The 26,426-nt window shown below is 37.1% G+C and overlaps 1 protein-coding gene across 1 annotated transcript; it reads left to right on the plus strand.

Moving 5' to 3' along the window:
* The first annotated feature begins 1,946 nt into the window (after nt 1–1,946).
* Nucleotides 1,947–23,435, plus strand: LOC135156151 (deleted in malignant brain tumors 1 protein-like). The gene is made up of 10 exons (XM_064107652.1): nt 1,947–2,268; nt 5,888–6,208; nt 13,040–13,348; nt 13,804–14,121; nt 14,868–15,188; nt 16,824–16,958; nt 17,725–17,859; nt 19,276–19,305; nt 22,003–22,084; nt 22,972–23,435. Exons 2-10 carry the CDS (start codon nt 6,091–6,093, stop codon nt 23,192–23,194), a joined length of 1,671 nt encoding a protein of 556 aa, XP_063963722.1. The 5' UTR covers nt 1,947–2,268; nt 5,888–6,090; the 3' UTR covers nt 23,195–23,435.
* The last annotated feature ends 2,991 nt before the right edge of the window (nt 23,436–26,426 follow it).

Raw genomic sequence — 26,426 nt, forward strand, 5'->3', positions numbered from 1 at the left:
GTGAAGTAACTAGACATTACCCATTCGGCAATGGGAGTCAATATTTTGGCACGATTATTACTTGACTTGAAATTAGGGCCCCCTAAGAAATCCTGGATCCGCGCCTGGCTCCCGCTCACATAATTCTAGCAGGGCCTAATCTGATGAGAAGTTAAACGAGATTAAAAGCATCAAATGGTTAAAATAGAAATCGCTCGCGCTTCGCGATCGCATTGATTCTTTTTTTAAAGTGATATTACATTTATTCATGAACACATTATTATAAAACCATCATTCAATTGCCTCTTCTTCATGTGCCTATGAAATAAGATAATCTAACAGGCATTTAAGGCACTTATGATTGCCTGGAGGAGGGGCCGCCATTTTTCCGAAAAGTACACAGGGGCGCCAAAATCAGGTCGAATTTGGGCCCCCCCCCCTCCCTACGAAATCCTGGATCCGCGCCTGCTGACTCCAAATAGATATAGTTTTACCAATTAAAAGACTCTCTTACTTTGGTATACACTTTGTTATATATCTTGAAAATTTGATGAAGTTTGATGCGGTATCCAATGAGTAAGTTGATTTAAACTCATTTGGTGAATTCGTGAGGTCTAAAAGAGGCATAATTCTCTCGATTGCGCAAGATTGCATATCATTCAAATACGGCGATTTTGAAGACCCGTAGAAAAAATTAAGGACATGAACCTATATATTTTTTTGCATTTGCATAATGCATAGATACCAAACTAACTCTCTGCAAAATTTGGTGAAATGACATGGATTTCATTTTAACTGTGGAACGTCCTTAACTACTTCTTACTTGAATAGAATATATTCCCCCCAAAATGAAACCTATTGTGTAATGATGATGCCTATTCACGATTAATTTGAAGTTTATTTTGATCCGGAGTTCGAGTCTTAACGTTCATGCTGCGCGCTGATAATTAATGCACGATGAATAATCATGAATGGATTTTTTTTTTGCCATCTACTGCGCATGCGCAATAAAACCAAATCGAAATTGATCTAAGGGAAAATTGTAATGCGGCGATCAACGTAAAATAAGCCTTAAAACTTTCATTAACAATATTTCTGATCATGACCGTAGGCGTAGAACATTATTTAATCGTAGTATTTTAACAAATATTTGCATATAATAATGACAAATATAAATTTAGAGCTTGATGTGAAACATTTGTATTTCGTTTCCATTTTCAATGACGGACTTTACGAAATCGCAATGGAGTGATGCGCAATGGAGTGATGAGCTGCACTTGTCTGAAATATTATATCATGTCAGGATTGAATCTCGAATATCGTAATTGCAGAAACTCTTCTCACTATCATAATATCACAATATAATACCATTTTACATGACCAAGCAGCGTTTGATATTTTATTCCAATCAAATTGTAACCATGAACAGGACGAGTAACTCACTAAACAATAATAAATTAATGCAAGCGCGAGCCAATTTTTTTGTGATTTTCTAACCTAAAATGTGTTATGTATAGTTCAAAAAGGGAATTTCATTTTTTAAAAAGTACACATTTCATAATGAAAAAGTACATTCTCCATTTAAAAAGAAGAACGGCATTTTGTCCTACGGGGATTTTTTTTTTTTTGGGGGGGGGGGGGGCAAGTTTCGCCTCCCCTGTGAATATCAAATAAACACAATCAGGCTTGCATGACTAAAATTTTGGAAGCCTTTTTTGCCACGTATACCAAATTCTCTTTCTTGCTTATTATTTGACTTTTCTTTATAAGACCTCGAAACATACAGCTATACGTAAGGCAGAAAGTAATTTCTGGTGAAAATATTTGTTTACACCCTTTTGACATAATTATAAGTGTCATTTTATAGCTTTGTCACCTAATATGCCTAATGTACCTCAAGGAAAATCCGTTCAGCCGCCCCTATTATATCTAAATATATGTCTTTTGATATTTGTCTCACAGCACCTTTGAAGACCCGACTGGTTAGTAGTGGTACGTACAAGCATGTAGGAAGAGTTGAACTTTACTACCAAGATGCCTGGGCTACTGTGTGCGACGACTATTGGGATTTAAACGACTCACATGCAGTTTGCCATACACTCGGGTTCCCTCGTGCGTCTGCTTACTATACGAGTGCAACTTATGGAGCTGGATCAGGGCTTGTCCTGTTGGATGATGTGGCATGTTCAGGATCTGAATCGAACCTCGCTTTTTGTGGACACATAGGCTACGGCATTTCAAACTGTGGTCATAGCGAAGATGCAGGAGTTGCGTGCACAGGAGGCGTTGGTAAAATACATAATCAATTTTTTGTATTGGTTTAATTAAATTCTGACATGAGGTTTAGAGTTATGCATTCCCGGGATTCAAGAGGGTGCGTTGAACATATACGCTTCATGCACGAGGCGCCAGTTAATACCCAGTCCGGACTTTTCGCATTTACTACGGGGAAGCTCTCTACAACTCACCAATTCCTTCAATTCCTTTGAAAATGCGAGTCAAAATCATAATGGAGAGCTAAGAGGCTTCTGTCGAAAGTTGGTGGACCGGGATAGCATCGGAATCTCTTGACTCTAGACAACGACAAATTTGCAATTGTTCGTCCCGTGCAAATTTTCGGACGATCTGCTGTCCGCGAGTCCACCAACTTTTGACGAAAACCTCTCAGCTCTCCATTGTGATTTTAATTGTATTTTCAGAGGATTCGATAAGTTGTAGAGAGTTTCCCCATAGTAAATGCGAAAAATACATATTGAAACCATGCAGCGTTACGACGCCTACACAGAAGCCATGTTCTGCGATATGCGATATAGCGGCAGATCTGGTTCCACCGGCGGAAACGGTATCCGTCTGTGGGTAGCGTTCTTAACGGCAGATATTGTTGTTGTTTTTTACTCGGTACCATAATTATCTACCGGGTTGCCGCCGTTTAATTTTCTTATTTATTTTCCTACTAAAATAGATAAATAAAAATGATACGTCCTATGTAATTTTGAAAGAAATGGGTACCGTCTGCACGCATATCGATAACAAGAACGACATCTGTCAAAGACAATTAGTTCTGACTCCACCGGAGTTGGAACACGATCCGCGCCGGCAGATAGTGTTCTTATAGAACCGTGTCTGCCTAGCACCAGATCCGCCGCTACACCGGACCAGAACTCCATGGGGGGGGGGGCACATAGTATAATTGTGTATGATACGTAAGTGCCGCGATGAGTTGAGACCAGCCTAAATTTCCGTTCCGTTTGTGATTTTTCGTTCCAATGCGCTCCCATCTTTAGCTACTCAGCCGGTCTGTGCGGCGAGCACGTCGGCGCATGGACATAGACCGGGCTGCCGAAGCTCCCCGTGCCAGTAGCTACAACTAGTGCTATCCCGATATGAATCTATATAAGACGCACGCGTGTTTTAACACGGCCGCTACCTAGCCGCTACCATGCTACGCCTACGATCTGTACGAGTTCCGGAGACCCCCTTTTTTTATGTGGTCAGTTCCAGAGCATTGCATTTTTAGCAATCAATAACCAAAGAGCCGTTCTGGAGACCCCCGTTTTAAGACCAAGATTTAGTTCCAGATCGTCCGACACCCGACTTTGGCGCGGCACATGCATATGCCTAGATAAATTATTATGTTATTTCGAGTACCCCCCCCCCCCCCCCGGGTTCTCAGTTCGCGTATTCGGCTCTGTTCGAAGATCCTGGCAGGTTGGCTCCGCCTCCTGCTGTGTGAATTGACGTCATAAGATGTATTTTGGCTAGTTAGCCAAAATCAGCTCAGCGTATGTGCGCATGTATATGCATGTGCTACACGACTTGCTGATGATTGACAGCTGCATGCAAATTACATCGATGATGTTCGTAAAGGCCCGGTCCCATATTACGGATGTAAATTGGAAAGAAAATCGTAACATCCGTTGGAAAACGCTATGCATCCGTTGTGTACTCATTGCAAACGTGTTCCATACGCTCTATCCATCGAGCATCCGTCCACTGTGATTTCATCCGCGCAAAAAGTTTTGAGCTGCACAAAACTATAGAACGGATGAACTTTCCGCCGGGTACGATATGCAAATCCTCAACCTATACGAGCAACAAACGTTCAATGTCTGTTATCATCCTATAAACGTCCGTTGTATCCTCTCTGCATCCTCTGGGCATCCTCGCAACTCAGATCCACTAAGACTGAACAACAGAAAGAGGGAGGAAAGATAAGGTACATGGAACGTATACATCGTTAGTAGCACGGAAATAGACAGGATGTAAGCGTATGCATCTCGTAAATAAAGTATTCATAACATCCGGTAACCTATTCGGAGCTGTCATCCACTTATATCCATTTATATCCGCAAGGTTTCCGATGAACAACCGTTTATTCTGCGATACATACTACCCACGTTATTCTTTTCCGTTATGTTATCGCAAAATTTCGTCAATTTCTATAGCGGATGAAAACGGATGGAGCCACCCGCCAAATTTTGCTCGTCCGCTGTGTCCTTTATGAATACGTTTTGTATCCGTCGGCCAGTGGGACCAGGCCTTAAAGGACAAGTCTACCCCAACAAAAAGTTGGTTCGAATAAAAAGAGAAAAATCCAACAAGCATAACACTGAAAATTTCATCAAAATCGGATTTAAAATAAGAAAGTTATGACATTTTAAAGTTTCACTTAATTTCACAAAACAGTTATATGCACATCGTGGTCGGTATGCAAATGAGGAGACTGATGACGTCATCCACTCACTATTCCTTTTGTATTTTATTATGTGATATATGAAATATTCTAATTTTCTCCTCATTGTCAAGTGAAACAATGATTAATTCCTCCCTGAACATGTGGAATTAGCATTGTCTAATACTATATGGTTTAGTCAAGTTTGTCCTCATTGTCAAATCTGTAAAAAATGAAATATTGTATAATTCAAACAATAAAAAACAAAAGAAATAGTGAGTGATGGACATCATCACTGAGTTGTGCATATCACTGTTTTGTGAAAAATAGCGAAACTTTAAAATACCATAACTTTCTCATTTTACATCCGATTTCGATGAAATTTTCAGTGTTATGCTAGTTTGATTTTTCTCTATTTATTCAAATCAACATTTTTTTGGGGTGGACTTGTCCTTTAACGAACACACAGCAAAACCACCCAATAGCGTCCTCTTGAATCCCGGCAATGTAAACCTACATAATATAGTTTTGTAGTATAGAAGATTTTGAATTATACTTTTATCAGAAGGAATAAAATAGGAAATCTAAAAAAAAATAATAGAAATTTACTGTAGTAAGGACCGTCAGTGGCATTATACTCAGTCTCTACATCATATAAGGGCATACAATCTGGTAATTTAATTATCAAAGAAAACAAATTCAAGAACTAAACTACTTAAGGTGGAATTGAATAACATTAATTTATGATTGGGTGATGATGATGATTAAAATTTTGATAATGATAATAATAAACATGATAATATCAAAGAGGATTACGATAAAAAATATAACAATAATTTTATTAGTAGTGCCACATTATGATATCAGTTGTGATGATAATGTAAAGACAAAGAAATCGATAAGAATACTTGTTATTATCATTGTTACTAGGAATGGAAATTGAATGCGAAATGCATTTATTCCCATAATCTATGAACTATATTTAAGAACAGCGTAAGTTATGATACCTTCATTGTCTAAAAGGGTTTTTTTTTCAAATAAAAAAGGGTATGTTAAGATATTTAATTTTTCTTTGAGGAGCGTTATTTGTTGACAGGAATTCAAGAATGTTGATGTGCCCAAATTAGCTTACAAGTTTCTGAGGGCATAGATGAAGCAATATTTTGTATGAAGATACTCAATAAAAGATACATGATCATACTATCTTGTTATGCCTCATTGTATATACCCTTACAGAGCCTGTATGGACCCGTTTGGCTGATGGTAGAGGTCCATATGAAGGCAGAGTTGAAGTCTTCCAACAGGGTGCATGGGGCACTGTTTGTGACGATAGCTGGAGTCTATATGATGCTCACGTAGTCTGTTACACATTAGGATATCGACGGGCTGTTGCATACCACCGTGGCGCATTCTTTGGTCAGGGCACAGGGGATATCATCATGGATAATGTAGGTTGTAGCGGGTCTGAGTCAAACCTAGCATTCTGCTCGCACAACGGTTACTTCTATGAAAATTGTGAACATGCCGATGATGCAGGAGTTACGTGCGAAGGCCTCGGTAAGATGAGTGTATTTATTATATTATGCCTGTGAAAGACCCCCCTGTTGCACCCACAAATGTAATAACGCCCACAAATGTAATAACACTTTACCCACAAATGTAATAACGCCCACAAATGTAATAACACTTTACCCACAAATGTAATAATTTCACCCACAAATGTAAGAATGCTCTTTACCCACAAATGTAATAATTTTTGATCGCCCACAAATGTTATAATGACTTTACCCACAAATGTAATAAATTTGAAAGGATTTTTGGCGAATCCGTTCTAAACTAAAATCCTATAGTAATGCGTTCATATAGCACAAAAGTGCAAAGTCTTTTTTCCAAACCCGGGGGCCGTTTCATAAAGCTGTTCGTAAGTTAAGAGCGAGTTTAAGAACGACTGGTGATCCTCTCTTGGGGTAAATAATATACACAAAATCGTTCATTGGCGAGGGTTTTGCGCGTAAGAAAGAATCACCAGTCGTTCTTAAAGTCGCTCTTAACTTACGAACAGCTTTATGAAACACCCACCCGGTTAATTAAACATTATAGTACAAGTCCAAAGTCTTTTTCCAGACCTGGTTGTTTCAAAATTATAATATACGTCCAAAGTCTTTTTCCAGACCCGGTTAATTCAAAAATTATAATGCAAGTCCAAAGTCTTTTGTCAGACCCGGTTGTTTTTTCAAAAATTGTAATATAAATCCAAAGTCTTTTTTTCAGACCCGGTTGTTTCAAAAATAATAATATAAGTCCAAAGTCTTTTTTCCAGACCCGGTTGTTTCAAAAATTATAATATAAGTCCAAAGTCTTTTTAACAGACCCGGTTGTTTCAAAAATTAAAATGCAAGTCCAAAGTCTTTTTTCCAGACCCGGTTGTTTAAAAAATTTTAATATAAGTCCAAAGTCTTTTTTCCAGACCCGGTTGTTTCAAAAATTATAATATAAGTCCAAAGTCTTTTTAACAGACCCGGTTGTTTCAAAAATTAAAATGCAAGTCCAAAGTCTTTTTTCCAGACCCGGTTGTTTAAAAAATTTTAATATAAGTCCAAAGTCTTTTTCCAGTACCGTTTATTTAAAAAATTATAATGTAAGTCCATACTAAGATACGAGCTTAGTCTTTTCTCCAGACCCAGTTAATTAAAACTAGTGGAATTAATGTCTTTGTTGTTGTTTCAACTTATACGGCGTATATTGTGAATATATGCGGTAAAAGTAAATTGAGAATCAAGCGTAGTCTTTTCTCCAGACCCGGTTACTTAAAACTAAAAACTAAACCCTATAGCAATGCGTTCATATAGCACAAAAGTGCAAAGTCTTTTTTCCCGACCCGGATAATTAAACAATTACAATATAAGTACAAAGTCTTTCCTCCAGACCCGGCTATTAAAAAATGAATTAAAAAACTTCAAATCTAAGACCAATTTTCCAAAGTTTCACCCAGTAAAAAAAATATGTCTTAACCCCACACCCAGCTTTTTTAATGATACTACGACCCCTACAAAACATTGTAATAATGCATGGGTAAAGCAAACATCCTTTCTCCAGACTTGGTTATTATTTGAAAAAAATAAAATAGTTTTTACAAATATTCTAAAACGAATACCCAATAATCTAATTACTGTGGAATAACATGAAGACCGATTGTCGAAGATCGACTTTCCTCCAGACACAATTATTTCAAGAATAAAAAATCAATAAAACCCAACCCCCAAAAACGAATCTTAGAACCAACAATCCTCCAAATTAAGACCATGCATGTAGAAAAGCACATGTTTAGAGCGTTGTCTTTATTCCAGACCTAGTAGTTTAAAAATGATTTAAACAATCTTAAAAACAAAAGACTTTGTCATATTCTTATTCTTGGGGAATAACACGAGTATTATGCTTAGTCTTTCGTCTAGACCCGGTTATTTAAAAGATAAACAAATATTGAAAAAAAATCACAGCTAAGACCAATCTTCAAAATTAAACCCACTTAAAATGATTGGGCTTAGAGTGTTGTCTTTACCCCTCACCCAGTTCTCTTTAAAATACAAATTAAGCGAAACATTAATCTTAAAACTTAGACCCCAGCATCTTCCAAACTATAAAACCATTGTGATAACGCATACTTAATTTGACCAGACCAGTTTATAAAAAAAAAAAACAGAACAAAAAAATCTAACCCTCTTCCAGCCTAACATCCTGTAATAAATGATGTAATTAAACATTCATTTTTTCTTCCAGGCAAAGAAATTTATAATAAAAAAACAACATAAAAACTTAGAGCCCGGGGAGCATTTCATGAAAGGAGTTGTCTGACGTTTTATCCGACACTGGTAGCACTGCTTCTTAGCCAATCAACATCAAGAACAGTTGTCAGATCTGACATCTTGTCTGACATAAATGTTGATGAAATACTCCCCCGATCATCTTATTCATGTTGAACAGGCACAAGAATATGATTGAGTCTTAGTTATGAGGATTTCATCTATCTTATTTTTGAAATGACAAGGTCTGGAATAAAGAAAACTCTCTAAACTTTTATTTATTGAAGGTTCTTAGTTTGAAGGATAGTTGGGCCTTAGATTCTGTTATTCTTTTTTAATGATTTTGATTATTTTGAAATAATTGGGTCTGGAGGAAAGACTGCATCATATTTCCATGTTATTCAATGTTGATAAGATTGCAGGGTCTTTGTTTTGTTTTTGTTGTTGTTGTGTTTTAAATGACTTTTATAACTGGGTCTGGAGGAAAGACTACGCTATATTTCCATGTTTTTCATCATAAAGAGGATCGTGGGTGTTTGTTTGTTTTTTTAATTAATACTAATTTATTATTATTATTATTATTCATATCTTATTTGAAAGGTCTGGGTCTGGAGGAAAGACTATGCTATATTTCCATGTTATTTAACATTTTCAAGAGAGTTGGGGTCTTTGTTACTTTTCCACCAGTTTTAATTAACTGGGTCTGGAGAAAAGACTACGCTCGATTCTCATTTTATTCCACTAGAATATCATTATCGAATCTTAGTTTGGACTTATAATAATTTAGAAACAACCGAGTCTGGAAAAAAGACTTTGGATGTATATTATAATTTTTGAAACAACCGGGACTGGAAAAAAGACTTTGGAATTGTACTATAATGTTTTATTAACCGGGTCTGGAAAAAAGACTTTGGACTTATGTTATAATTTTTGAAACGACCGGGTCTGGAAAAAAGACTTGGGACGTATATTATAATTTTTGAAACAACTGGGTCTGGAAAAAAAACTTTGGACGTATATTATTATTTTTGAAACAACCGGGTCTGGAAGAAAGACTTTGGACTTATATTATAATGTTTGAAACGACCGGGTCTGAAAAAAAAGACTTTGGACTTGCATTATAATTTTTGAATTAACCGGGTCTGGAAAAAAGACTTTGGACGTAAATTATAATTTATGAATTAACCGGGTCTGGAAAAAAGACTTTGGAATTGCATTATATTTTTTGAATTAACCGGGTCTGGAAAAAAGACTTTGTACGTATATTATAATTTTTTAAACAACCGGGACTGGAAAAAAGACTTTGGAATTGTACTATAATGTTTTATTAACCGGGTCTGGAAAAAAGACTTTGGACTTATGTTATAATTTTTGAAACGACCGGGTCTGGAAAAAAGACTTGGGACGTATATTATAATTTTTGAAACAACTGGGTCTGGAAAAAAAACTTTGGACGTATATTATTATTTTTGAAACAACCGGGTCTGGAAAAAAGACTTTGGACTTATATTATAATGTTTGAAACGACCGGGTCTGAAAAAAAAGACTTTGGACTTGCATTATAATTTTTGAATTAACCGGGTCTGGAAAAAAGACTTTGGACGTAAATTATAATTTATGAATTAACCGGGTCTGGAAAAAAGACTTTGGAATTGCATTATATTTTTTGAATTAACCGGGTCTGGAAAAAAGACTTTGTACGTATATTATAATTTTTTAAACAACCGGGTCTGGAAAAAAGACTTTGGACTTATATTATAATTTTTGAAAAAACCGGGTCTGGAAAAAAGACTTTGGAGTTATATTATAATTTTTGAAACAACCGGGTCTAGAAAAAAAGACTTTGGACTTATATTATAATGTTTGAAACGACCGGGTCTGAAAAAAAGACTTTGGACTTGCATTATAATTTTTGAATTCACCGGGTCTGGAAAAAAGACTTTGGACTTGCATTATAATTTTTGAATTCACCGGGTCTGGAAAAAAGACTTTGGACGTATATTATAATTTTTTAAACAACCGGGTCTGGAAAAAAGACTTTGGATGTATTTTATGATTATTTTAAAAACCGGGTCTGGAAAAAAGACTTTGGACTTGCATTATTATTTATGAATTAACCGGGTCTGGAAAAAAGACTTTGGAATTGCATTATATTTTTTTAATTAACCGGGTTCAGAAAAAAAGACTTTGGACGTATATTATAATTTTGAAACAACCGGGTCTGGAAAAAGACTTTGGAATTGCATTATAATTTTTTAAACAACCGGGTCTGGAAAAAAGACTTTGGACGTATATTATAATTTTTGAATTAACCGGGTCTGGAAAAAAGACTGCACTTTTGTGCTATATGAACGCATTACTATAGGATTTTAGTTTAGAACAGATTCGCCAAAAATCCCTTCAAATTTATTACATTTGTGGGTAAAGTCATTATTACATTTGTGGGCGATCAAAAATTATTACATTTGTGGGTAAAGTGCATTATTACATTTGTGGGTGAAATTATTACATTTGTGGGTAAAGTGTTATTACATTTGTGGGCGTTATTACATTTGTGGGTAAAGTGTTATTACATTTGTGGGCGTTATTACATTTGTGGGCGATTATTACATTTGTGGGTGTAACACCCCCCCCCCTTTTTTTTTAATCATGAAAGTAATTTTGTTATTCAAGTTTTTTTGTTTGTGATATGTAACCTTGTACCTTGTCGTTTTCCCCGAAGTCCTCCGCCTGGAAGTGTTACTCGGGGCTTATGAGAGTGGTGGTATTATTTATAATTTGAGGGGTTTGGGTTTTGGGAGGGCCTTTGTAGTTTGTTTTTGAAGATTTCAGAGCTTCTTGAGCTGTCTTTTTTTTGTGAGATTGTTCCAACGATTGTTTCGGGGGAAGAAGGAGTTCGCTAATTGTGTTGTTGATATGAAGGCTACATTTACCTTGAATTATTTCATCGTGAGAGCGTCTCAATTGTGTTTCCTTCTTTGAGGCATATCTTTGTAGATCTAGGTGGAGTTCTCCATGTAACATCTTAAAGAAGCTAATGAGCTAAGGAGTTCCAGGCCAGTGTCTCCAACATAAAGTACTTCTCCATCACGAATCGTGCAACCCGCCTTAATTCCAGAGATTTGAGATTCTTAATGGTACTTGGATGCCATGCGATGCAAGCGTACTCGAGATGGTGTCTCACCAAGGTGTGATAGAGACGCTCTTTTATCTTTTTGGAGCAGTGATTGAAGTTTCTTCTGATTAAGTTTAGGACCTTTGTACTCTTGGATATTGCATATTGTGTGTTTATCCAATTTCAGATTTGTTTCTATGTAGATTCCCAAGTATTGGTAACTGCTGACCTCCCTAAGTTGTTCGCCTAGAAGAGTGCACATCATATGGCCTGGATCTTTCTTCCTGGATATCCTCATATTCGAGCACTTAGATGCATTGAATTTCATCCCCCAGTTGCTAGCCCATTTGACGAGGATGTCGAGGTCCCTTTGTAGCAATTCCTCAGCGGAGGGGTTGGATATGGTATGGTAAAGTATACAATCATCAACAAATAATCTTGATGTACAGCAGATCGCTTTTGTAAGGTCATTTATACTGTATATAGGATAAAAGGGTGCGGGTCGAGAACTGTAACCCGCGGTATACCGCTCAAGACTGGGAACCATTTTGATTTTTTTGTCATTTACCAATGTCCTGTGGAAGCGACGCGTCAGAAAAGATCTTATCCACTCAAGATTCTTGTTGCGGATACCATACAATTGCAGTTTCTGCAGCAGTTTCTGATGCGGAACAACATCAAATGTCTTGCTGAAGTCAAGGATAACGATGTCACACGTGACACGTCTCCTTACGGTTGTGGATTGTAGCGATCAACTGTGTATCACATGATCTACCCTGTAGGAAAGCATGTTGGTAATCGGAAATGATCAAGTTCGTGGAAAGATGTTTCATCAGCTGGCTATCTAATATATGCTCCATTAGTTTACAGTATACACTAGTTAAGGATATGAGACGATGATTGGCTGGTTCACTCTTTATGCCTAGCTGCTTGCAGATAGATGCAATATTGGCCTTACACCAATCATCAGGAAGAAGTCCTTGGTTGTATGATTGCCTAAAGATGAATTGCAGGACAGGAGTTAGTTGTCTAGCTGCAATCTTGAGGATACGGTTTGGTATGTTGTCTGGACCTGCAGCTTTTGAGGTATCCAGTTTATTCAACAATTTCTTGTCAATCTCAGGCATCTCTGGGAAATTCCTTTGAGGAAGGTTAGGAGTCTGGCCAACATCTCTGGAGAAGACGCTTTGAAATTGCTCAGCCAATATGTCTGCTTTTCCTTGATCATCAGTAATGGTTTGGTTTCCGGTCTTAAGACATCCGGGAAATTAATTTAATACATGATAGTGACGTACGCCATGCCCTCCACTTTTTATATTGACACAAATAAAAAAAAATTGGTACTTGCAACATGATCAAAGACAATTACGGTTTTGAGGTTCAGGCAAAAAATGATGCGCCAACCAACGTGTACTGAAGGTTCGGAAGCTTCTCCAATCGTTCACTGTCTATCACTGACATTGCTTTCATCAGTTCTTGTGCGTCTTGTTGATGGAGCAGCACCAAATGAAGGTCGCGTCGAGGTTAACTACCAAGGATCATGGGGTACAATCTGTGACGATTCTTGGGATATTAACGATGCTACGGTTGTCTGTCGAATGCTTGGGTATTCAAACGTCTCCTCTCCATTAACATCCTTCGGACCAGGCTTTGGGAATATCGTTCTAGACGAAGTTAGTTGTGAGGGAACAGAAGCCAACATTTCAAGCTGTGTCCATAGCAGATATGAGGTTCATGACTGTGAGCACAACCAGGACGTTGGTATAAGGTGCAGTGGTGAAGGTAATTTCAATATATTTTATATTTTACATAATATTACACATATATTTTTTGTCGGTCATGAACGTTTAAATGTACGTTCTTGGATGCTTATAGAGTACGATATTACTCGTAATATCATTTTTGAAAAAAATTATGTTGGGTGTGAAAATGACTTTATCTTGTTGACTTTTATATGAACAACCTCGATCTCCATAAATCCAGACAGAAATTAACATGATAAACAGCACCAAATCGAATCGGTCGATACATGAAAATTCATTTTGCGAATGATTTCACCAAACCTAATTGGTTTACACTTGGAAATTCATTTTGTGTATAACTTGATAATTTTCGATTCATAGTAGCTTTATGTGCTCGCTCAATTCTATCGTAATATTGAATCTCATTGTGTATGATGTATCATTGAAGTTTGGTTTAACGTTATTATATTACACTAACTTTTTACACTGTTGCAGTTAAACTATCTGCTCGTCTCGTCGAGGGTGAGCGTGAGAATGAGGGCCGGCTCGAATTACTCTACATGGGAGAGTGGAGCAATGTCTGCCAATTTGGTTGGACACCCCGTGATTCGGACGTTGTCTGTCGAATGTTAGGATTTGTCGGGGCTTCAAACTCAACCAGTTTGTCTTTTGGTGGTGGACCCGGGAATGTGGTCTTACGAAAACCGGAATGTTCTGGAACAGAGTTGAGTCTTCTTGAATGTGACAGATTTCAGATGGGTTACACTTACTGCGGACATTCAGAAGGACTGGGGATATCTTGTTGGGAACGAGGTGAGTATTCCTCATTCAGCCTAGTCTATATCTGGACGTTAGTAGTTATTGGTTTGGAAAATCCTGCACTCATTCATCCCACCATGGCCATGATCACACACAGTATACACACACCGTATTTTCACTTCCTTTCACTTGGGGGAAACACAGTGTGGGATGAATGAGTGCAGGGTTTTCCAACCAAATAACTACTAACGTCCAGATCTAGACTATACACATACAGCAATGCAGTCGGGTTCTAAATTCCAGTTCTATATATATATAAAACCGACATACATAAAAAATGTATCAGATTAGCTATCATAGGAATATTAAATTTGAAAGTAATACACATAAACCGACAATATCCAGATCATCCATGCAGCAAAACAGTAATTCAGACAAAAAGTCGTTTTTAGTCGTATGTACATTGTCATCGTTCACTATGGATTACAAACTCTCAACTCCGGTCACCCCAACCCCACACCCTTTTTTTTTCAATAGAAATGACAGAAAATATGAAATTGGTCATCTATGGTTTGTTTTTTGGCATGTTCAACCTCATGACTTCTGCTTCACCCCTTACGACTTTCAAAATCATTACGCGGCCCCTAGTAGGCTTCCTCTAAGTTATCAGGCGTGATTTGCAAACCATTGTCCAACGAAATGTTTCCCTTTTCAGTAAGATTGCCTTAAAAATTGACGTCATATAGCTTTATTAGCATGTGAGATCAGGGCCTATAGACATTGTTGTTCATTGTTTTCAGATGATATTCAAGTTCGTTTGGTGAACGGAGACTCTGACAAGGAAGGCCGTGTTGAAGTTCGTTCTATGGGGCATTGGGGGACAGTATGCGACGACAATTGGGACTTAAAAGATGCTAACGTGGTTTGTAGAATGCTTGGATTTGAACGGGCCGTCAGCTATACCTGCTGCGCTGGCTACGGAGAAGGATCTGGCCCAATAATCCTTGACAAAGTTGACTGTAACGGTACTGAAAACAACTTAGGCCATTGCCCCAAGAGCGACTACAAGATCAACGACTGTGATCATTCAGAAGATGTTGGCGTCTCTTGCATTGAATATGGTAGTACCTTCTTTCTCTCAGATAACATTTAGACACACTCGGAAATCGAGCATATCAGTAGCACTTCAAAATTAACTTCTGTTAATTTTATCAGCTGATAACTGAAAACAATGCCGTCTGTAAAGCTTTAACATGACTTCCAAACCAAATCGCAAAAATATGACAGCCATATTTTGCACCAGGGATAATTAAATGATAAGTCTGTATCTATGTGTGCAAATGCCAAGGTAGGGATATGAAAGGGGTCACATTTTAATCACAATTTAATCCACAGTTAGTAAGAAACAATAATGGGATCAGGTATAAACGGAAATGTTATGTTGACCATAATATTTCCCTAATTATACTCTGAATTCTGCCCTACAATGTCATGGTTAAGGGGAGTGGGCATAATTACGGCTGGAAATTCCATATTAGTCGCTTCACATCTTCAAATAATACTTTTCTTGGTTTTTATCTGCTGGAATCCGACGATAGTGCTATGAAACATTGTGTAATGCATGGGGGAGGGGATGATAGATGATGGTTATCCTGGTTGCTGGTATTGAGTGTTTTAATCATTAAGAGTTTTGTTCCAAAAGGAGCTAAATCCACTTTTTGTATTTTTCTGTAAATCACGGTTTTTAAATTCACCACTACTATCATCTTATATTAATTAAATCATGATTTGAAAAATTTAGCATTCGTTATTGATTTTTAAGGATTTTTTGAAATTCTATTTTTCTTGGATTTAGCTCCTTTTGGAACAAAACCTTAGTAAAATGTAAATTTTCGCCAATTTAAACATGTTTGATATTGGAAATTGAACACGAAACACATAAATATGGCTAGCAATATACATTCACATCTTTTCTTATGTTTATCCATTGAAAATTACAAAAAGAAAAAAAAAAATATTTTGTCATCGTTTCTACTAAGGACGGCAACTTTTCGATTCCAAAAGGAGCTAAATCAAAAAATATTCATAAAAATTGGAAAATTCTGTTGTTTTCAGCAAAATTTGCACTGATGGAATAAAACTTGGATTTACAACATTTACCTAAAACACTGAATGCATAACTTTATGTAAAATAGGAAAAATAACCAATTTTAAATAACCCTTTAGTGGATTTAGCTCCTTTTTGAACAAAACTTTTTCGATTTAGCTCCTTTTGGAACAAAACTCAAATTTGCAATCGATTTTTACCAACCTTTCCATTTTCTTTTCCAAATGCGATATGTTGCATTTGATTCCCCTGTCTAAAATACATATATTTGTATCAAAAATCTATTTTGGTCAGAAGTGGATTTAGCTCGAAATTTGAACGATTTAATAGGAATTATAATTTTTTTAAATTCAATTAGGCACATACGTAACGGTATATTTTATGACTTGAATGTTTAGAATTCGGATTGAATATTTGGCCATGTGCTCACTTAACAAGCTGAAAAACCAATTTCTCAAAACCAAGAGTTGTATTTTATATTACCTGAGATAATACTGTGCAAGACTGGTCTGGACAAACCACATGTAGATTTGTGGTTAAGTGGCTTACCTCACCATGCTTATTTAAAAATGCTACATAAGTGTTTGGTCTAGGATCGAAATGTTCTAATTTCTTCAAAATTAATGATAACGATTGACACTTCCTCTAGATTTTGATGAGTGTAACCAAATCCTTGATGATTATCCGTGTGACGCCCTCAACGGTGTATGCATTAATACCCGTGGATCTTACACCTGCTCCTGTACTTCTGGATATCGTATAGATATTGATGATACATGCCATGGTAAGAACTGATTGCTCTATAAAAAAAAACAATACGATAACAAATAACAAAAAAATGCATTTGCCAATAATCAAGTTTGGCCGAACCGTGGGCATACGGTCAACCATCCTATGATAAAAACTTACATCGTCGACGGGGGCGTCGTGGTCTAGTGGTCATGACTCTCGTCTTTCGATCTGAGGGACGTGGGTTCGATTCCCAGCCATTGCGTGTTTTCCCTCAGCAAGAAATTTACCCACATTGTGCTGCACTCAACCCAGGTGAGGTGAATGGGTACCCGGCAGGAAGAAATTCCTCGAATGCCAGAGCGCCTGTAGGCAGCACGGCTATAGCCGGGGTAATAATATTATTGTAATTGTAATGAATATATACATATAGAAATTGCGCAATATTAATGTACAATCATTATCATTATATCGGGTATCAATAGCAACACAGAGATTATTGGCAGAAGGGTGGTGTCTTGTACACTTCAACACTGACTTTTTATCATGATTATAATATATTTATATCCCTGCCCTTTCGTCCCATAAAAATATTCCAACACCGTATTGTTTTTTAGGGAAATGGAAATTGGCATTCCCATTTATGATAAGCTTCTCATGCATAAATGGTTAGTAAAATAGCTGATTGTCTGGAACGCTGGGAGTAATTCCCAGGTTTGTTTCAAGTCTCTGCCTTCACGGGATAAGGAGTGGAACTGTTGCTTAAATTTTGTCTCTAGTATTTTAATGTCTGAAAACTTTTTATCAATATCACTCTACAGATATCAATGAATGCACCAATACTCTTGAGGACTACCCATGTGATACCAGCAACGGCATATGTACTAATACAGATGGTTCTTACGTCTGCTCGTGTGCTGTTGGATATCGTTTAGCAATAAACAACACCTGCCAGGGTAAATACTATTTTGGCCCCGTTTTATTTGAAAAATATACCATTCTAAAATCTAAATCATTTGTGAATGATTGAAAATGTATCGTGAATTGAAAAAAATAATCAATGAAATGTAATTTCCAAAAAAAATAAAGGAATGACAATTGGTTTTATACAACTCCCAAGATCTGATTGGTCCAAATCGGACCACATGATATTCAGCGAATTGCACTTTTGCATCCGAAATGCACTATCCTACACTCTGTGCTCGAATCGCCAACTGGATATACCGCACTCGGTCCTGCGGACCTCGGTGCGGTATTTCCATTGGCTTCGGGCACATATTTGGCCCTGCATGCACGCGCTTACGTGCATTATTTGTATATTATTGTACCTTCAGTATATCAGATAAATTATTCCACACCTGCTCCTGAAAGATGAAAACCTGTAGTCATAATGAAGCACTAAAAACTTGAAATTGATGCATTTTATAATAACGTTTGGGGCAACTGCTCTTATATGACGTCACGCATCAAAAACTTAAGATTCTAACAACCTTCTTAAGTTTTTAATGGAATTTTATCAAATATATATATATTTTTTCATTTTTCGAGTATTTTTACCATAAAATTTTCGTCAAGTGAAAAACCGAAATCGATTTAGAAGTAACTAGCTTCAATATCCCGGTTGCTTAACAGTGTTTATGATTGAAATATTACTTGAATTTCCGTGATTTTACATAAAAGTGGAATAATTGTCACTGTAGGAATGCCTCCCTAAGCGGCAAACAGAAGTTAAACTTAAAACTTCATGTCTGTCCTCTTAGCACTCCGTTTGCTACCTGTCGGTCATGCCAAATAGCAACCATTGATTTTTTTTCTATTTTATCATATAATGGAAATGCGAACCTTACTTTATTCAAACTAATCCTTTGTCTTAAAAAAAACAACTTCATATACTTTCTCCTTTTTTCCGAATTTATCGATTTACCAAAAATGGAAGAAAATAAACTCTTGGAAATGTTATATTTTTTATCCTAGGAATTTATATATCAACCACAAAACCATTTTGATGGGGTCGCTGTCTAAGTGCTTTTACTGACGTATGCGTAAATATTTGAAAGTCGCAAAAAAAGTGGGAGAAAGGTGTAAGTTTCACACAAACGTGCATCGCCTATAAAGTTTAATGTTAAATTTAAGTTATGATAAAAGATCGATAATTCAACTTTAGTTTTTCCTGAATATTGCATTACGGGAAATAAGGAAATGTTTCCAACGCCTTTACACAATGTGTCGGGAGATTGACATGGTATACACGGGCATGCATATTACGTTTTGAATCTTAAACTACATAACAATTATATTTTAGGAATATATACATTTATCTAAATACCTATTATTGAATTGATACATAATTATTGTGTTTCTTAAACTTTCAGAGCTCGCCCCTCATTCAAATGGAAGAGCCGGTAAGTTTAAATTTTCTATCAAGTAGACAATGTCTAATGGATATCTTTATCCTGAATAAAGATATTTGCTTAACAGCAATTATAACAATATTAAAACTAGTTATTACTTTTTCACATCCTTGACAATGCTCAGTTAATACCTTGGCCTCGTCTTACAAAGAGTTGTTATTAATCCGATCAATAAAAATATATGGAAATCCATCAATGTCATATTTTTTCCTACAGGAAATTTGGACATTGTCCTTTTGTATACAATGAGGAGCAAACTGAATTGTCAACAAAACGATGAATGTATATATATATATACATATATATATATACATGTATATTGCTGGTTTTCCATAGTTGTTGATCTGGGGCCCGTTTCATAAAGAGTTGCAACTATTGTAACTTTGCCATTATGGCAACTACCATGATGGCAACCTTGATTCCGATTGGCTGCTGAGTCCTGTTACCACGGTAGTTGCCATAATGGCAAAGTTACAACACTTGCAAGTCCTTTATGAAACGGGTCCCAGATTAATCGTAACTCTTTGTAAGACGGGGCCTGATCTCATTCGCATTTACCTACATCAGTACAAAGAAGATTCTTAATTTGTGTTCAGTATTGTGGCAATTTGTACTTAACTTCTCACGTAGTAAAATAATTTCTGAATCCGATATCAATCCAACATTTATTTCAAGATAAACAATAATTACCAGGTCATTCTTGTTTGAGTAAGCATCTTGGACATCGTTTTCAACAAAGCTGTATAACAATTCACTTTCAATTGACAAGTCAATTTAATTGCATCATGTCATGAAAATATGTTTCTGTTCCGTTTTAGTTTCGTACAATAATGTTCGTTTAATTTGTGTTCTTCTTGGAATATGATCGCCTGTGTAATAACGTTTCCATATAAGTCAGCCTTTCCTACAAACTGCCAAAAGTAAGCATTGTCTATTACGTATGTTGCACCACAAATTGTCACCCCATTTTACTTAACACTTATCTTACTTGTCTCCATAAACACATACAAAAACAAACAAACAAAATAGGTCATAATAGAGTTCGTAAGAAACTGTATGTTCTCTGGGTGTGAGGGTGTGTGCTAATTAACAACACTTTGAGTTAAACTGATGGTGGTATCACGTTTGAGACGGATTTTGGACTACTATTAAACGGTTTTGAGACGATTTCGAAACTTATCGCAGAGACGTCTTCTGATTCCCCACGACGTTTCATTAGTCTCGGGAATCTCAAAACCGTCTCAAAATAGTCCCAAATCCGTCTCAGAGACGTCTCAAAGACTCTTATCCTGTCACGAATACGATACTTTTCGTTTCTGCCGCAGAGACGTTTCCGGTATTTTTTCCGTCGCGAAGACTTCGATCGGACCCCAGGCTATAGCCCCCGCAAAAATTTCGGTGAATTGCTATTTGGTCTAAACCCACTTTGACTTCTGTCCTTTTCGTCTCATATCACATAGTCTAATTCCATTTTGTCTATAACCAGTCGGTCTAACTACTTTTTGGTCTATGTAGCACTTCGCCTATTCACATTTCGTCTAATGTCCACTTCGTGTACCGTCCATTTGATCTATCACCACTTGGTCGCTCTCAGTAACAAACTGATAATAGACTAAATATTCATTTTGGGCATTACACGAAAATAAAATTAGACCATTTTGGCTATTAGATGAATTTGTCATTATACCAAGTATGTATCAGACCAATTGCAAATTAGACCAAATGGGTTAAGCCCATGTGTTATTAGACAAACGGAGAATTAGTCCAAATGTTGTTAGACCAAGTGTATAAAACCGAATTTTCAACGGGCTCTGCTGCTGTTCTCTATATTAGCCTCCACCAAAGGTGAATTGCCAATTGGTCTAAACCCGATATGACTAATAACCGTTTAGCCTCATCCTAAGGTATGATTCCATTTCGTCTACAACCAGTTTACCTTTTGGTCTAATGATCATTTTGCCTCTTTACCATTCCGTCTAATTTCCATTTGGTCTAAATTATCTTTTGTCTAATTATCTAATTGATCCAACACCAATTGGTCAATTCCTGTTACAAACTGGATTTTTTTTATTTGGGATTTAGACGAAAAGGCGATTAAACCATTTGGCTAATCGACGATTCGGCAATTATACCGAGTGGTCATGAGACCAAGAAAGAATTCGACCTATACATTAGACCAAATGTAAGTTAGCCCAAATTATTACTAGAGCAAATGTGTTTAGCTCATATGGTATTAGACGATCAGAGAGGTTGACCTACTGCTAGACCAAGTGGATATAACCCCCCCCCCCCCTCAAAAAAATAATGATATACACACCTATACACCTTCACCCACACCCCAACACAACACTCACCTCCAAGACAACGCACACAACCATACCACAAACAACGACGCACACCAGGACGCACATACACTACACCAAGCAATACACACCAGACTGGTGGTTGAAGACAATTTATGTATGGGTGACAATATCTGGTTCTATGTTTCTTTTTGCCGACAAAAATTGGCACAATATGCTTTAAAATTGAGACCGGCACGTGCAGCACAAATCGTCCCGAGGCGACAATTTGTGCAGGGATGACATTTTGTGGTGTCAGTTTTTGCACAAATTGTCGCGGGGTGACAATTAGTGGTGCAACAACGTATACTGCTTCATGTATCAATGATTTGTATTTCCCTTACAGGTTTAATCGGAGGTATTGTCTCGTTCATCATCATCATCATCATCGCAATAATTGTCACCGTCGGATTACTTTGGAAGTACAGGTCATAAACATTACATGTATAGTAAATTATTAGAAAATAATCACACACGCTGCTATCATAATCACGTTGGGAGGATGGGTGAATATGCTATAACTAAAAGCGCGGGGCAGCAGCTTTAAATAAAGGGGTAGGCCTACTACAGCATCCAGGCTGAAACAAATATGTATCTCGGTAAATAGAGTAAAATTCATTGAGGAAAACTATTTAGAATTTCATTAAAAAATCAAGTTAGGGAATTCTAAAGGATAGCAGTATTTTGTGAAAACAGTTATTTGAACGACGTCATGAATATGCAATAGTTGGGCTGATGATACATTTCTTTCATTCTCCAGGGGGCCGTTTCATAAAGCTGTTCGTAAGTTCAGCAGGGGAGCGTTTCATGAAAGGACTTGTCGGACGTTTTATCCGACAAGTCCTGTTTTATCCGACAATTACCATAGTAACAGTGCCTCACAGCCAATCAAAATCAAGGAAAGATGTCAGATCTGACAACTTGTCGGACAAAAATCTTGATGAAACGCTCCCCTGAGCGACTTTAAGAACGACTGGTTATCCTTTCTTGTGGTAAATGGTATAAATGATATGCACCATAGGCGATGGTTTAGCGCGTAAGAAAGGATCACCAGCCGTTCTTAAAGTCGCTCTTAACGAACAGCTTTATGAAACACCACCTGGTTACGTTCTTCTAAGGTTCCGTATAGAGCGAAACTTATTATGTAGACCTTGCTTTCGTGAATTGAATTGATTAATTGTTTAATCTAGTGGTATATATGAAGGATACAAATATAATGGTTGTCATAGCTAATGGCACTGTCGTAAAACTGGACTTTTTTAGAAATTAGGAAATGCATGACTCTTTTTTACTCTTTGTTCTCCATGGTGTCCAGGAAATTTCCACAAATACTATGCAGAAACGAACCTCATGAGATGGATGGTCAGACATCTCCGCAAAATCCAAACACTTACGGTGGAGGAACGTATTATGAACATGGCAACGTGCATGTAGATACTGCCTGCAATGCAGAGCTGAAAGGAAAAGCTGCGTACCAAGCTGACAAATGTTCTGATAATGATGAAAATGAGGAAATTTACGAGAATCTTGGTGATTAAGTCCTTAACTGCATGCAACCCCACCGATAACGACCACCAGACGAGCTCTAGATTATATGTCATCCACAACAGGATATTTTATTGACAAAAATTATATCTTATTTAGAAACTTTAGAAAATGAGCGTTTTGAAATCATTCACAGGTTTGACCGAGGGTGTTATGTTATAATGATAATAATAATAATAATGAAGTTCCTATATAGCGTTTTTAAGACCTGGAATGACTCTCAATGCACTTTACAGAAATAAAATTATACAACATAAAGAATTACTTAGAATAACACTTGAAAAACATAAACATTAATCAATTACATATGGCATAAGTATAGGGAATGATCTATTTGAATGCTTCATTAAAGAGAAATGTTTTAAGTTGGGATCTGAAAAGTCCAGATAGATTATTTTGTGATCGGAGAGTACTGGGGAGGGAATTCCAAAGGATGGAGAAGGACCTTTCGCCATGCGTCTTAGTTCTTAGTGTGTTACACTGCAAAAACACCGGTGTTGATTTAACACCATCCCGGAATCTATATATGTCCAGACCAGAAAAGTGTTAAACTACACCAATTTTGGTTTCGGTCTAACACCAGACATGCCAGATAGGTGTTTATACAACACCAATTATACCCTTTTTACACAGGATTTTCTTAACCCCGGACTATCGCTAACCCCGTACTATCCTTAACCCCGTACTGTTTTTTTTCCTTTTCACACATGCCAAATTGTTATCGCTAACCCCGGATAAGGAATGCTTGCTTTTCACACACGAAACTCGCTAACCCCGGACTAGTGGTTTTTGTCGATCATTCGTAGTACAAGTACTTCACTCGTACCTTTTTGCACACGCTAAAATTTCCTTAACCCCGTACTATAGGTGGGGCTAAATTGCCATTTAGCCCCACCTATAGTATGGGGTTAAGCTTAGCCCACTTTCGTTTTACACTAGCGATCTTAACCCCGTACTATCGCTCTTAGCACCGCAATTGCTGGGATAACCCTGCTTTTTTGCAGGGCCAAATAATCCCGTACTAAAGGTGGGGTTAGCCCACTTTGCAAAAATGCTGTGTAAAAAGACCCTTTTTACACAGGATTTTCTTAGCCCCGGACTATCGCTAACCCCGTACTATCCTTAACCCCGTACTATTTTTTTTCCTTTTTACACATGCCAAATTGTTATTGCTAACCCCGGATAAGGAATGCTTGCTTTTCACACACGAAACTCGCTAACCCCGGACTAGTGGTTTTTGTCGATCATTCGTAGTACAAGTACTTCACTCGTACCTTTTTACACACGCTACAATTTCCTTAACCCCGTACTATAGGTGGGGCCAAATTGTCATTTAGCCCCACCTATAGTACGGGGTTAAGCTTAGCCCACTTTCGTTTTACACTAGCGATCTTAACCCCGTACTATCGCTCTTAGCACCTCAATTGCTGGGATAACCCTGCTTTTTTGCAGGGCCAAATAATCCCGTACTAAAGGTGGGGTTAGCCCACTTTGCAAAAATGCTGTGTAAAAAGAAAGTGGGCTAAGCTTAACCCCGTACTATAGGTGGGGCTAAATGGCAATTTAGCCCCACCTATAGTACGGGGTTAAGGACATTTTAGCGTGTGTAAAAACAGCATGGGTTTGATTCCAAACTGGTGTTGTTTCAATACTTCTCTGGTGTGGACATATATAGATTCCGGGCTTGTGTTAAATCAACACCGGGGTTTTGGCAGTGTACTTCATTTTCATAAACTATCTAAGGTGGTAGTACTTTGGAATACCGGAAAAAGATGTACAACGCCCAAGGTTCCCTCAGCAATTAAGTTACCATCGAGATTTTGTTTTCATTCACTTCAAGGTTCATGTTCAGTTATTACCCTGCTTGAAAAACAGCAAAGTCAGCGTTTTACGAAATGTTCATGATGTCTATACAGTGTTCAACACAATGTGATGAACTGAACTCATCTTCATTTGTTGGCGTACTTTTACAGTCAGTCCGCAAGCCCCTGTGTTAATGAGCAAATGAGCAAGATTTATCCAAGTCCTCTCGTGGCTGAATTCATGTCCCTGCAAAATCTCGTGAATTGTGAGACTTTCTTTCTCAAAGAATTTAACCACTTTCTCCTTGAGTAATATTGATTATTTTTGTACCATGAGCGCCCAGCTGAGGCGGATACCGGCGCTATACAAGAACCCATCATCATCATCATCATCATCAAGAGTAAATGTTACTCTTTTATATTGGTCATTTCTTTTGAAGTAAATATTTTGATAAATAAGTGAATTTTTTTTACCTGAAAAGATGCAACAAACAGAATTTTCTTCCTCTTTTTTCACTTGCAAATTGTGCAACATTTTGTGTTTTAGGCACCAACATTATTTATATCATCAGAAAGCTCAAACTCTATACTTTCTTACAATGTCACTCTTGATATGTGGCATCTTTTAGATGGGTCAGCAGCCAGCTTTTTCCATCAAGATGCAAGACGAGATTTCTGAAATTTCTGAGTAACATAAAATCCAGAGTTCTGATTGGCTGAATACTGTTTTCAAAACAAACAGGCGCGGGTAATTTGAAGAGATTACCACATGGTGAGTGTGACCTTGTAGAGGCCAAGTGTGGGGAACATTGGAATTTGCGTGGGTGTGTGGTCTATATGACCAATCAGAGCGCAGTATTCTTGTTTTTGAGCTGCAAAATGTACTTGGCCTATGAAAAGCTGGCTGTTGACCCATCTAAAATACATCTTCTTATAAAAATTATATCATATTAAAGCTTAGATCTTCAGCTTTATCATAGTCTAATAATTATTTGTGCCCAAACAGAAATTAAGTGTGAAAACAACAACTTTTGTTGCATGAAAAAAAATATTTTGTTTCATGTTTTAGATCAAAAGTTTTTCCTATATTACAACATTCTTTTAAAAATCCATACACATGACCTAAAAGAATGATTCTTTTTCTTTACAAAGATACCAAAAACATGAAATTTGGTCAATATTTAGAGTAGCAATGGCCGAATAAAAAGAGGTGTTTTGGTTCGCACCAAGCTCATTAACTATGCAAAAACCCTCTAGTCATGAATATCACTTGGATAAAAGAAGCTACAGGGCTTGCGGACTGACTGTTTACATTGTGAATCTCATATTCACATTCCAATATGAAAACAAACTACGAACATTCACACTGTGGAGGTACCAACGTCGTAAATTTATCTTCAATTTATTAGGAATATGAATCACA

Source organism: Lytechinus pictus, chromosome 12 (genome assembly GCF_037042905.1).
Source record: "Lytechinus pictus isolate F3 Inbred chromosome 12, Lp3.0, whole genome shotgun sequence".
NCBI lineage: Eukaryota > Metazoa > Echinodermata > Echinoidea > Temnopleuroida > Toxopneustidae > Lytechinus > Lytechinus pictus.